This window comes from Geotrypetes seraphini, chromosome 12 (assembly GCF_902459505.1).
Source record: "Geotrypetes seraphini chromosome 12, aGeoSer1.1, whole genome shotgun sequence".
Taxonomy (NCBI): Eukaryota; Metazoa; Chordata; class Amphibia; order Gymnophiona; family Dermophiidae; genus Geotrypetes; species Geotrypetes seraphini.
The window spans coordinates 58,648,433-58,662,410 of record NC_047095.1 but is presented as its reverse complement, the minus strand read 5'-3'; the positions used below and the strand labels follow the sequence as shown (position 1 = coordinate 58,662,410).

Below are 13,978 nucleotides of genomic sequence, written 5' to 3'. Positions count from 1 at the left end.
ACCAAATACCTAAGTACTTTATTCCATCCTCTTTCCATATAAAAGGGAAAGAATCAAATATACCTTTTGTACAATGCACATTTAAAGGTAAAATCTCTGATTTAGTCCAATTTATTTTGTATCCTGAGAATTTTCCAAATGTATCTATTACCTTCAGTAGACATGGAATTGTTGTTTCCGGATTCCTCAAATGAAGCAAGATGTCATCTGCATAAGCAGATACTTTATATTCTCACATTTTCAAGCAGCAAGATCCCACAACTGATTCAGGCAAGCAGTGGTGGATATCAAGCAGGAACTGCAAGAAGTATCGCGGAGGCAGGAAGAATTGGAAACCAGAGTGGATGTAGTAGTGGAGGACTTAACTGATATACAGGGTGAGGTGGCTTCTCTCCAGAAGGATGGGCCGGATATTTGGGAGAAACTAGAGGACATTGAAAACCGCACTCATAGATGTAATTTGCAGCTGCGAGGAGTGCCAGAGGAGGAGAAATACAAAGATGTCAAGATGTGCAGGACATATGTGCGGACCTGTTGTGCCTGGCCCAGGGGGAGACCACTGGAAGTCCTGCTGGGTAGATAGAACGAGCACACAGAGCACTGGGCTGGAAACAAGGGAACCTTCCCCGAGATATTGTTATCTGCTTAACGTCCTAAGGGGTGAAAGAAACCATTTTGCAAACTGCCAGGCGTCAGAGTGATTACAAGTGGAATGGGCTGCCTGTTACAGTCTATCAGGATTTAGCAGCAATCACGCTGAAAAAACGGAGAATTCCAAGGAGTTACCAGATATTTGAGGCAAGACGGATACAAATATAGATGGCAGTTTCCCTTTGCTATGTTGATGACCATTGAGACAGTGCATAAGCGTGTTAAAACCACGGCGGAGGCCTGGAGTGCTTTAAAGGAGCAGTTGGGAGATACTCTACCAGAGGAAGTGTGCAGTGTGGCAGGAGGGCGACCTGATGGTGATCGAAAAGCCAAATGACAGAGTGCACCCAGCGGGAAAGCAGGGTGGATTGGCAACCGGGTCTGCTGTTGGGAGACCACCATGATGCTGCTGCTTTGGAACAGTGTTAGACTGAACTTTTTCTATCCTTGTTTGGGAGAGTTTTTGGAGTTCTCTGGGTATGGGGAAGATTGGGTGTTTTATTGTGTATGAGGAGTAGCTAGGGTCAGGTTTAGTTCTTTATGGCAGTTATTTTGGATGTGTGATGGGGTAAGGGGGAGTGGGGGGTGAAGGCGGAGTACGCGTGGGGCAAGTGTGAGTTCCTGAGGCGGCCTTGCCACTGATGGCCTTCTTTGTCTAGAATAATCCAGCCATTTATGGGACTGGAGGGGATATGGGAGGTGGGGGGAAAGGGATGGAGGGAGATGGGGAGGGGTTGGGTGAGGGGAGTTTGGTGGGGTTTTGGGGGATGATTCTATTGTCTAGTGCGCTTTTCTTTTATATTGCTGATGTGTGTATTTGGTACAGGATGGAATCATGTCCTGTCTTCTTTGTTGGGGTTCTGAGAATTATCAGAAACTAGATTCCTGGCCTTTTATGTTTAGGGTGGGCTTGATGGTATATGGTTCTATCATTTGGGAGCGTAACTGGTTGGGGGGGAGGTGTTGTGAAGGGGGCTATTGGGGGATTATACTTGGTATTGCAACCGACTGAATCTTTGTTTATTGTGGCAGTTGTTTTCAATAGGATAGAGAAAAACTCATATCAAGTGAATTTTATTACCAGACGTCAAACACCCAAGGAACTACTTTTTGATTTTTTTCATCGGTCTTAGTAAAGTGACGTGTGAAAATTTATTTTAATTTATTTTTAACAGGCTCTATAAAATTGTAAAGTGCTTAAAGTAATTTCAAAAATGAGGAACTTGTGGTGAAAACTTTATCTGCTGCATACTCATCTTCTGATGGTTCAACTAATATTTATTTGTAGTTAAAGGTTTTTTGTGTGTATAACACCATTATTTTTTATTAAGCAATAGCAAATGGGAGCCTAATTGTGAAAACACTGTTCCTCACTATATCAGTAAAATTAAAGAGAGAAAACAGAGCTTCCCAAGGATCTGTACTCACCAAGACTGTTGTTTCTCTGTCGCACTCTGTTCTCTGGACAGTCCCTTCGCACATGGCCAGCATCTCCACAAGTGAAGCATCTCTTCTCTCTGGGCTCCTTTTCTTCCTCTTTTACATCTTTGTCATCATCTTTGTCATTCTCTTTCTTCTTGGTTCTGCACAATGAAAGAATATTTAATGCATACTCTAAGAAATCTGTATTTGTTCCATGACAGAGAACTTATGATTTCTTTTTGCATGGAAGACTGTTTTCTGTTTACAAGTGGGAACACTGCAGAGAAATTAATTAAAAATAAAAAAATTGCCAGTGGAAATGTCATCATCATTCCGTCCAGACATTTAAGAGAACACACCGATCCTCTAACTTCCCCAAAGGAAAAATCTGAACCCATCTGTGTCTATAATATAGAGGAAAAAAAAGCTGCTAAAACTATAAGGAGCTAGTCGGAAATAGCAGGAGCTGATTACCATATGAAAAATAGGTAAATTTAAAAGAATATGTTTAGGAGAGGAAGTGATGTCACTATGATGAATGGCTGGCTACCTGAGAAGTATGAAAAATAAACCTGTGGATTTGGGGGGGGGGATTTCTTGTTTTTCCATTAAGAATATATAGATTATTGTCGTAAGATATTATTTTCATGTGGTATATATTAGTTGTATATGAATTTGGGAGGGGGGTGGGGGTTAAATCTTCTTGGTGTACGATATTGAAAATTTTTCAAGTGATGTTGTATTATATTTGGTTGATATTTGATGTAAGTTTAAAAATGAATAAAGAAATTATAAAAAAAAGAAAAAAAGAAAAATAAACCTATTCCCAAATTAAGAGCAATTGTGGGGTATTGGGCAAATCCTGAAGAGAGAACACCACAGTGCTTAAATGCCTGCAAACAATGGCTGGTGGACTTAAAATCTTTTCACAAACACAGGGCTGGCGCAGGAACAACAGGTTAATTCCAAAATGGCGAATTCAGAAGTGGGTGCCACAACACCTGCCTGACATGTTAGATGCATCGACTTGTGCTCGAGTCCTAGAGACTTGATGAGTTACAGATCTAAAAAGAGCTTGGTTTTGTGCTAGTCCAGTAAGGTCCTCCAGCATCATTTCTATGGTTGTTTTCAACATGTCCAGCCATTTGATTGCAGGTCGCCCTCTTCACCGGTTCCTTCGATCTTCCCAAACATAATGTCCTTCTCCAATGACCTTTCTCTTCTGACAGTGTGATCAAAATAAGATGGTTCCTTTTCGGCGACAGTTTCCTGTTCAATTTCCCCAATGTTATCCTTATTGCCTTTTTTGTATAGATTTTCCATATATTCTTTTCATCTCTTTTTAATGCTTTCTGGATCATTCAATATCATTCCATTGGCATCTTTAAGCATCCCCAACCGAGGCTGGGATTTCTATCACAATCTCTTAACCTCCTGATACACTAATCTGGTTTTTCCTTTTACATGTTCCAATTCAATTTTCTGACAAATATCCTTAGATATTGTTCTTTGTCTTGATGAACTTGACATTGAAACACTTGGTATATCTATGATACTTTTTCTCTATCACTGGAAAGTTTTGCTTGTCTTCTTCGTTCTGCTAATTTTCTGGTTTCTTCTGTGATCCAAGGTGATTTCTCTCTTCTGGAGGTTTTTTTTATTTTTAGCTTCTCACTAATTATGGTTTTGATGTCATTCCATAACTCTTTGGACTCTCTGTCTCCTGTTATTTAGTTTTATCCAATAGTCTGATGGAATATTTCCAATGACATATTTTGGGAGGTCTCTAATGATCTTCTTCTTGCAAAGCTTTACTTTGATCTTGCATGTCAAAAGCTTGTAGCCGTTTCCACAATCAGCTCCTGGTTTAGTCCTTGCAGTCAAAACTGCAATGTCCATCTCTGTCCTGTGGTAGATGTACTCAATTTGATTTCAATACATGCCATTTGGAGAGGTCCACGTGTACTGGCGATGTTTATGGTGTTGAAAATACATATTCACGATTGAAAGTTGGTTCGTTTTGCAAAACTGTACTAAATTATCACCAGCTTCATTTTTTTTTCTTCTATGCCGTGCTTTCCAACCACTGTAGGTGTACTTCCTACTTTTGCATTGAAATCCCCCATAATGATCAGATCTTGTTTCGGCTTTGATCTATTTTATTTTGAAGTTGTTCATAGAACAACTCTATAGCCTCATCTTCCAGGACATGAATTGGAAAAGCTTTAGAAAATTTCCTAAACCATTTCAGCACTTGATCTTCCTCAGATGCCAAGTTATACAGCAGATGCTATACAAATCATGCCTGACATTTCTCGAGCCAGTCACTTACTTCCTGTGAATTCACAGGCTGCTTTTCCATCCACAATGATATAGAGAACTGTAAAATTCACCTTCTTGTCTCTACATTTTCTTTTTTTTTTGGGGGGGGGGGGGGGGCTTTACTCTTCTAAGCATCTATTCCTAAATTGCACTGGTCACCCCTAAAAGATAAGAGAAAACAGATGCCCAAACAGAGCTGAAGGTGAAGAGACGAAGAGACTTGACCCAGGTAGATTTTACACCACCAGGGCCCGAAACCTGAAAATCAACCAAATCCAAACACTCTTGATCAACCATAATGCTCTCCAGGAAAAGCAATTCAGGTAGACCATTCTTCCCCCAAAATCCTCCTGAGCTCACTCACTTATTATTTGAAACTGTATAAGTCTACTAACCTATCATCTGCTGGATACAGAAACACCAAGTTAGGTGTGTGAGGTATGCAGAGGCTGCTATCAACAAATCATTTGTTCAGTCTCCATCTGTTGATACAGGGACATACACACACACACACACATCTGGACTGGTCTGGAAGGACAATGAGCAACACGTGACATAGTAAATGAATGGTCCATCCAGTCTGCCCATTAGTTATACCCATTACAAATACATGATTAAATTAACTTGACTCTTCTTTGATATTTCTGGGTCATAGACTGTAAAGTCCACCTGGTTTTGTCCTAGGTTCCAAATGCTGAAGTTGCCATCTAATCAAGCCATTGTGACATCACTGCTGAGGTTGGCTCTTAGGCATTGGTGGAATGAGGCATTATGACATCACAATCTCAGCTCAGCTACTCTTTGGGTTCCTGCCAGGTAACATAGTAAATGACGGCAGATAAAGACCTGAACCATCCATCCAGTCTGCCCATTAGTTATACCCATTACAAATACATGATTAAATTAACTTGTCTCTTCTTAGATATTTCTGGGTCATAGACTGTAAAGTCCACCTGGTGTTGTCCTAGGTTCCAAATGCTGAAGTTGCCATCCAAGCTCACTCCAGCCTATTCAACCATCCTGTTTGCAGGATATCTACCATAATGTCTGGCCAGTAAACATCCTCATGTTCCAAGTGAGTGGAGTTCCCATAGATGCCCTCCCCAGCCCATCCTACACCAAATCACCACATATGGGAAACAGACCATGCAAGTCTGTCCAGTACCGGTCTTAATTTTTTAATTTACATCCTTTGTTTTCAAATTAGAGATCCTCTATGTTTATCCCATGCTTGTTTGAATTCCATCACCGTTTTCCTCTCCACCACTTCCCTCGGGAGGGCATTCCAGGCATCTACCTACTTCTCCATGAAAAAGAATTTCCTAACATTGCTCCCAAGTCTTCCTTTCTTAAACCTCAAATTATGCACTCTAATTTTACCATTTTTCTTTCTCCATTACTCCAAAAAAGAAGATTCTCTAGCTGGGAGGTTGTTCCTATGTCCTCTCCCAGGCTGCTAGCAACCCTGTCAACTGGATACTAGTGCCTCTTGTGCCCTGCTGAAATCATGTTTCCTTACCTCCTCCTCTTCGGACAGTCCTTCATGTAGTGACCAATCTTTCCACAAACACGGCAACATCTATCGTTAGGTGCCAGCTCCCCATCTGTCAATACTTTTGAGTCAAAAAAATATTCCTATATAAAAAATACATAAGCATTTTATTGCAAAAGGTACAAGTTAATACCTAGAACTTAATCAGGGTACTTCTATTCAAAAGAAGCCCAACCTATCTAAACGTTGAATGGAAAGCAGGACCACTATAAAGGTCTATTGCATCTCTACATAGAAAGCACAGCTACTAGAAAGACCTCTGGATATTGTATTTGTACTGGTCTGCCAAAGCTCATGGCATCTTATTCTCACCTAATGAAATGCTGAATGCCAAATACAATAACCAGGATACAGCCCAAGTCTTTCTAATAGCTATAGCAAATTATATACAGAGATACAATACTAAATGATGTATGACCTCATCGGAAAATACCATTAAGACCTGTTGTATTTTCAACCATTCACCTTCTTTGTTTGCTTTGTGACCCTCCGTCATACATGATTCTTTCCTTTATAATTCTCATTAGCTTTATGACAAACTATTTAAGGTTCATGTTACCTATTCCACACCTATACACATATATATATTTGTGTGTGTTAATTCAAAGCATACTACATCTTCTACTGAACATGTGTTGTAAACATCACAGTTAAAAATATTGAACTGTTCCATTTAGGTTAGGAAAGATCATAAACTCAATGCTCTAATACAGAAAAAAAAGAAACTTACAACTTCCCTTCCAGGCTGTGGATAGAATGGTATTCCAAAGAGTTTTCTCCCATTGATAAAAGCCTTCATAATGAAATTGGTCACTAGTGAATAAAACACAAAAGAAGAAGTAATAAAAGCTAGACAATCAAAAGTCTTAAGAAATGAAGACTGATGCAATATGTTCATATAATCCTTACTTCGTCTTGAGACTCCAGCACCAAGATTGTGATTCAAGTCAAACGGATCTAAAAAATATAAAACAAGATTGAAGTTCTTGAACATAAATATCTACTGCAAATACAAAATTCATTGCCAGTTATATAAATGCTCTCACATTATGAGATGAAGCAGATATAATTCTATGAAAGAGAAATTCACTGTGAACCAAAAAACAACATCAAAATGTGTCCTGAATGAAGCTGATGTAAAATGTTGTAAATATTTTCCACTGCACCACAACACTTCCTTGTGAAAATGAATTGTGAATTGAATAAAAACACATCGAAACGTTTTATGTCATATCTTGCAGAAAAATGTAAAGTCAAAAAGTAATGTTTCAATTAAGATGATGTTTGAAGTACGCTCCCTTTGCACGAAGGCACGCCCTCAGCCTTGGCCGTCACTAATCTATGGACTTGTCAACGGTGCGCTGCTTCAGCTCAGCCCAGAGATGAGGTGCTATTTAAGGTCTTCGACATCAGATATTGCTGTCTAGTAGACGTGTTCCTGTATCAGCCCCCAGATCCAGTAGTCAACTGGGTTTAGGTCTGGTGAATTTGCAGGCCAGAGCGTTGGACCAATGAAGTCTGGGGTCTCCCAATGTAGCAGTTCTATGGTGTCCTTTGCCCGATGTGCTGGGGTATTGTCCTGTTGGAAAATAAAGTAGTCTCCCGACAACAGCTTCTGTGTCAAGAGTATGTCCCAGTAGTATTTGCCATTGATCTTAACCACAGGATCGATGAAGAACAGATCTGTGAATCCAAGTTTCGAGTCTGCAACTGAGACCATGACTGAATGGCTGAAGGTCGAGCAGGTCTATAGTAGGTGTTTGGCATTAACCTCATGCTTTTGTGTTGTTGAAGGTACATACAGGCAACCATTCTGTGTGTTAATCAGTGGAGCTACTGAAAATATATTTTCATCTGTAAACCAGATGAAGCTGATGCTGTGCTCTGGGTACTTGGTCAAAAGCTGCTTGCACTGCTTCAGGCGTATATCTTTTTTATGTAAAGTTATCTCTTGGGCATGATGCTTATTAAGACACTAATTTCAGATCGTCATGAATTATCCTAACCATAGTGATCTGGCTTATTCCTTCTTTTCTTCTATTTGCCGAGTTGTTCGGTGTGTTTATGGCACATCCTCCTGGCTCAGTACAAGATCAAGTACAACGTCAATGTGCTCTTGTGTGCGAATTGAGTGCAGTAGTCCTCTGCCTGGCTTATGATTCACAGTGCCTGTTGCTCGGATCTTGTGTAGCAGCACATCAAGGATGTTTTTATTCCAATCCTTCTATGGGAACTCTTTCACCAATCGTCAACTGCTGTAACCTTTTAGCAGTACCAAGTTCTTTATCACAATGCAGTCTTCTGCAGTGAAAACCATTTTGATACAGGGACTGTTTACAAACTGTTGTCCGCTTCTGCGCATATCCCATAGCAGCAATTCATTTTCACAAGGTAATGTTTCTGTGCGTATTCCATAGCAACACTTCAGTTTCATAAGGTAGTGTTGTGGTGCAGTGGGAAATATTTACAACATTTTACATCAACTTCATTCAGAACACGACACATTAAATTTCATAGGAATCGGCCAAGTTCTGTGGAAGATACAACAAAAAAATTTTGGTGTTTTGTTTTTATTTCAATTCAGTGTGTACACAGTACTGCTGTTTAAAGATAATTACAAAAGACTAAAGATTCTAAGGAGCCTTCCGCTTTCCAGAAAAAGGACAAAATGATTGATATATAGCTAACACGATGGCTTACTTACATACAAGAAATGTGAAAGTATGGACACCGGACATGATCATCAACCAGCATAAAGAATCTAATCTAATCTAGTATTTGTGAATCGCACAAACCTAAACAGGCTCTAGGTAACTTGAAAAGGGTAGAATGGGCAAGAGGGAAGTAAGGAGGAAAGGGGAAGAAAGGAAGTGGAAACCTAATTGTACTAAGCAAAAGAACAGGTGCGTGTGGTGAAGAGAAGAGTTTTCAGCTTTTTCCAGAATTGGGGTGGTTGGCTTCTGTTCTTATTGTCTCTGAGAGATCATTCCAAGTTAATATTCAAAGTTGTCACTCTTCAGTTTAATCCTATCTTCAGTCTTACAGTTACAGCCTTCTAGGTTCAACTTAAAACCTGCTGTGTATCTTGTCTAACTATAACCTCCAAGGAATAAAGACTGCCCATTATGAGAGCAAGATTTATCTGAGTAACTTCAGATGTCACAAATGCCTTGCAAATATTTTCACCCTCTTGTATGCTTTTCATATTGTCTAAAAAAATATAATTCAAAATGCATTAAAGTAGGAGCTTGTTTCACTGACCTACATAAACTCTATACATTCACAATGAAAGACTATAGAAATATTTTAAAAAGTACTTCAAAATAAGAAACCAAACAGTTCTGATGGCATATGTTTTCACACCCTTTGTTATAGCAAACCCAAACTTGTTCAGTTGTAAATGTTGCCTCTTCAACTTCCCCCAAATCAGTACAAATGGATTCTGTAATGGGAAGAGAATTGTAAGAAATGAATGCTTTTCTCACAGACCCTCAGGCCAGACCAATACAAAATCCACTGCTTCACCCACCATCTGCTGGAGATTGATAAATACTGGCTAGCTGTTGGATTTCACAGGGCATTTTAAAGGGTGATGCCATTAAACCAGTGGTTTTCGGTTTCCATCTGGACTAGTCTGGAGGCAGAATGAGGAAGGTACAGTTTTACCCACTGTTCTTAGCAAAAAGCTCAAGCTGAACTGCAGTCCTCGAGTACTGCAACTGGGTTTCTATTGAATTCAAGTCTAGGTTTTGATCAAGCTATTCAAATACTCATACATTCACTTTGTCCTTGCTGAGCCACTTCATTGTTGCTTTTACTTTAGGATCATTGTCCTGCAGACAAATGAATCTTCTTCCTACTGGTGTGGGATTTTCCTCCAGGATCTTTCCCTCAATCTTTACAAGCCTCTCTGTCCCCACTGCTGCAAACCATCCACAAAATATAATGCTGCTACCACCAAACTTTACTGTAAGATTGCAAGTAGCAGCAGGGAGATGTGCTGGACCTTTTTTTTTCATGCCATATATACAACGCCTAGCAGGGAGACCAAAATGTTTTACTAAACCTTCTCCCAAAAGTGTGTAGTGTCCCATTTCTTCTGCTAATGCTACACAGCATATTTCTTCAGCAGTGACTTCTTTCCTTTCACCTTCCCATACAGGTCACATCTATGAAGTAATGTTTAAACTGTTGAACAGTCAACATTTTTGTCAAGTCTCAGCCAGAAACGTATGTGGCTCTTTGAAAATAACCTTAGATCACACAGTCTGCATCCTCAGCAGTTTCGTTGACCCACCGATACTGGCCTTAGAGGGATAGCCTGATTAAGGCAGTGCCTTGGTATTGTCAAACTGTTTACAATCATGGACTTGACAGTGCCGCAAGGATTTTCAAAACGCAGTGAAATTTTCTTATAGCCTTCTCCCAATCTGTTCCTTTGAATGGCATTATCTTCAAGTTCCATAATCAGCATGTTCAGATCTTTGAGTCATATTCACTTCATAGATTAGGAACAGCTAAAATGTTCATGTAGAAGTACTGGAATTAGCTCAGCTACTGTGACCTCATTAAAGGCCTTGTTAAGGCAATGAAGCTCATTTTGCAAATGAAGGCTTTTTGATGTCTTAAAAATAGCTGTCCTTTCGAATGGTAAGTGTAGAGTATGTTGTGTAACAACGTGAAAAGCCTACAAAGATGTGAAGGCTTTTACAAGACATGGTACATCTGTTATGCACTATACAAATGAAGATGTTGTTAACCTGTTTTTGCTCACATTTTATTTTCATCCTAGACTTCTAAGCCAAGTTTGCAACCCTGAGAAAAAATGGGTTAATATCCCAGCTTTGCTAAATGAGCTACATGAGGAAGAGGAGTAACAATAGTGCTTTAATGAAGCAGTCTAAATATTAGGCCAAAATGGGAACAGGATTACAAAATAATACTGTGTAACCTCTCTTAAATTAACAGGACTTTCTCTTTCAGTTAGTTGTTAGTAATCTGCCAGTACCTTCAATGGCAATACACTTGGAAGTCCACTGTTTTTCAAATGTTGTCAAAAGCTTTTTCTGTCGAATGCTAATCACATGTTCCTTAAAATCAAATTCTTCAGTGTAGAATCGCAGTAACCCCAACCAGAGCTCACCAACCGATTCCATGTTCCTTCCAAGTGAGGGCAAGCGCTTCTTCTGCAAGCAATAGAAGACAATATCCCCATGAAGAAATATACCAGACTGTAAGTATAATGTCAACAATATTTCACTATCTGCAAATTAAGAAACCATTACCAGCTCTTCCAAGTTATCAAAGAAAAATGCATTCCAGCCATCTACCATTCTTACTGGAATCTGTTTCCCATCAAATATCTGCAAAAGAAATCATTCAAAAGAAAACAATATATTATATTTTAAATTGGCAAAACATTAGTTTTAAACATTTTAAATTGGCAAAACATTAGTTATTTGGCGGTATAAAAAATATTATAAAAGGTAAATTCAGTTCGGTAGAATTGGAAGTTTTAAACTGATGCTACCTGGATTTGGAAATCTAAGCATTCAGATCTAAAATCCAAGTTCAAATCAAATGATCTTAAAATTGTAGGTAATCACACAACATAGAATACAAAATATAAATTCAGAAAAAGCATGTTTGGCACCTGCTCAATGAAATCTCCTTAATTTAGACCACAGTTGCTGGTTCCAAAACATCTTGTTACAGTGAAGACACTGACAGGAAAATGCCTAAAACAATTCGTCCTACTACTTATCTTTTCTACGGCACCACTAGACATATGCAGCGTTGTACATTAAAACATAGAAGAGACAGTCCCTGCTCAAAAGAGCTTACAATCTAGTCAAGACAGACAAAGTGGCCAAGAAGGTGCATCATGGCATATAATTCCCACTTCCTCAGTAAAAGCTCCTCCGATTGTACTCTGAACTGAAAGACACCAACTGTCACTGTAGCACCAAACCTTTGCAGAAAACATACCTCTTGCAGGACTGGGATGACAGGTGGCTTCCTCTGCTGCAGAAAGTACAGAACCATCAGGATATATGCATAGGAAGATAAACTTCCTCTAGAAGCATCGCCAATATCACAACGCTGTATGAGGGCAGAAGGGAAAAAGGAATTCAGCTTCCTTTGTTAGTTAAATTATTCAAAATATTTCATTACCATAAAACCATTGCTTATGTAATGAGTTGAGGTGGCACTGTTTGCTCTTACTGACTTTCTCTACATTGAGTTCCCCTTCTTACTTATGTTAAATTCCATTAGTTGCAGTAACAATCCTTAAATGAGATCTATGCACAAGGGAACTTTCTGGAACCTTGTCACTGATCGTAAGTCCAGGTACTAGGTGTTACCACTGTATAACCCGGGAAACAGAAGACCTAAGCTGGAAATTAAACCCAAATGCCTCTGCATTGCAGTGCTGCCAACTCAGCCCCAGTCTAGTTCATAGGCCCTGGTTTTATCCTTCCTACTCATTCAACAAAAGTAAACATAGGAAAAATGGAGAACTTGTTTTAGTTCTGGAGCTTAATGCAGAGAGCTCTAGAGAAAACCAGAAAACCAATTACCTTGGATCCGCAAAGTAATGGCGGAATAGAAATCACTAATGTAATGTAAACTCTAACTGCACTAAAGTGTGCGGAGTTGGTCTTCAGACCTGACTTTGAAAGGTGTAGCAGATACTCAAGCAGTTTTGTGTAGGGCAGGAAAATGGATCTAAAGCCTTGACCTCACAACAGAAGGCAAACTTCGTCTAATTAAAACACTGAGATTTGTATTCTGTCAACACCTTTGCAATTCTAAGTAGATTACAGACCAAAGAAGCCAAAACCATCTTTGAGAATTACATACCACCACAAACAAAAATTCAAGAGTATTCTGTAAATAAAAATATATTTGTAATATGTTAAACGTATTCCTGTCAAGCTCTGTCAGCTGAAGACTTCCTCCGAAGGTGCCTCAAACTCCCTTTTTCCAAGCTTGGGAGGCAATAGCAACATCTCTGAGCCAGAGCCATAGCCTCAGTGGTTCAAATATGCTGCTAGCAACTGACATGCTTGGAAGAAGGGAGTTCCCACTGGTTCAAAACTTACGTTCCTATTGAACTAGAAACAGATTTTAGAATTCCAAGTGTTGCTCTTTCTAACCCAATGAAAATTGGAAAGGATTATACAAAAGGGGTAAAGAAAGTCTGTCCGGGGACAAAATAATTCTCTAAAATTTAATGGAGTGGGATGAAACTTGACATGTAGTGAAAACCTAGTAAAAAGACACATGGAGTTCAAAAATAGGCCAAATCAGGCCAGAGGTTACAGAGAAATAAGGCTTCCCTCTCCAAAAAATGGAGCAATGCATTTCTATGGAAAAAGAAGTTCAAGCTTTTGTAGCAATAAGTGACATGTAGCTAACAGAGAACAGGGTAAGGCAGTTTAAAAGGTAGAATTCCCTGCCATTCCAACTCCCCCAAATGCCCCACAGTCCAAAAACTACCAACCTGCAACTGCCTCCCAGTCATCACACCATCTGAAAACTGCTCATTTGCATTGCAAGTCTCCCACCTCAAAAGTACCCACTCAAAACCACACCCAAAAACTAACCCCATACAACTGTTCCATTATTTCAGAACTATCCCAAACACAAAATCTACCCTACCTGCAACTGCCAATACTAGGACTCCCAAGTACACAAATTGAGCCTTTGGCCCATTTCAAGGGGAAGACCATCAGGACTTTAAAGGTAAGTTGTGGAGGGGTCCGGGAGACGGGAGGGAGTCAGGGTGGGGGCCCTAAAGTCATTCGTGATTTTTTAATATTCATGAGGGAGCTGTGCCCTTAACCCTCACGAATATGAAAGGAGATGTGTAAATAATTTTATGCAGAATGGTTTGTTTTGGTGACATTGCCAAATAAGTGAAATTTGGGACTTAGAGGAATGTCACCAAAATCATAACTATGGTAGCATTACTGCTACATCATAATAACTATCACCATGATTAATATGGCACATGGAAGATGTATG

At 39.4% G+C, this 13,978-nt stretch overlaps 1 protein-coding gene across 7 annotated transcripts in view; it reads right to left on the bottom strand.

Annotated features, from left to right (window-relative positions):
- TUT4 (terminal uridylyl transferase 4) overlaps positions 1 to 13,978 on the bottom strand; it is a 157,250-nt gene that overhangs the window by 35,429 nt on the left and 107,843 nt on the right. For all 7 annotated transcript variants that reach the window (XM_033916106.1, XM_033916103.1, XM_033916102.1 and 4 more), the window contains 7 exons: positions 11,936 to 12,049; positions 11,233 to 11,310; positions 10,956 to 11,133; positions 6,857 to 6,904; positions 6,678 to 6,760; positions 5,915 to 6,030; positions 2,080 to 2,234 (listed from right to left, as the gene is read on the bottom strand). In XM_033916106.1, coding sequence (XP_033771997.1) covers positions 2,080 to 2,234; positions 5,915 to 6,030; positions 6,678 to 6,760; positions 6,857 to 6,904; positions 10,956 to 11,133; positions 11,233 to 11,310; positions 11,936 to 12,049 — 772 coding nt within the window. The remainder of the gene's footprint in view (positions 1 to 2,079; positions 2,235 to 5,914; positions 6,031 to 6,677; positions 6,761 to 6,856; positions 6,905 to 10,955; positions 11,134 to 11,232; positions 11,311 to 11,935; positions 12,050 to 13,978) is intronic.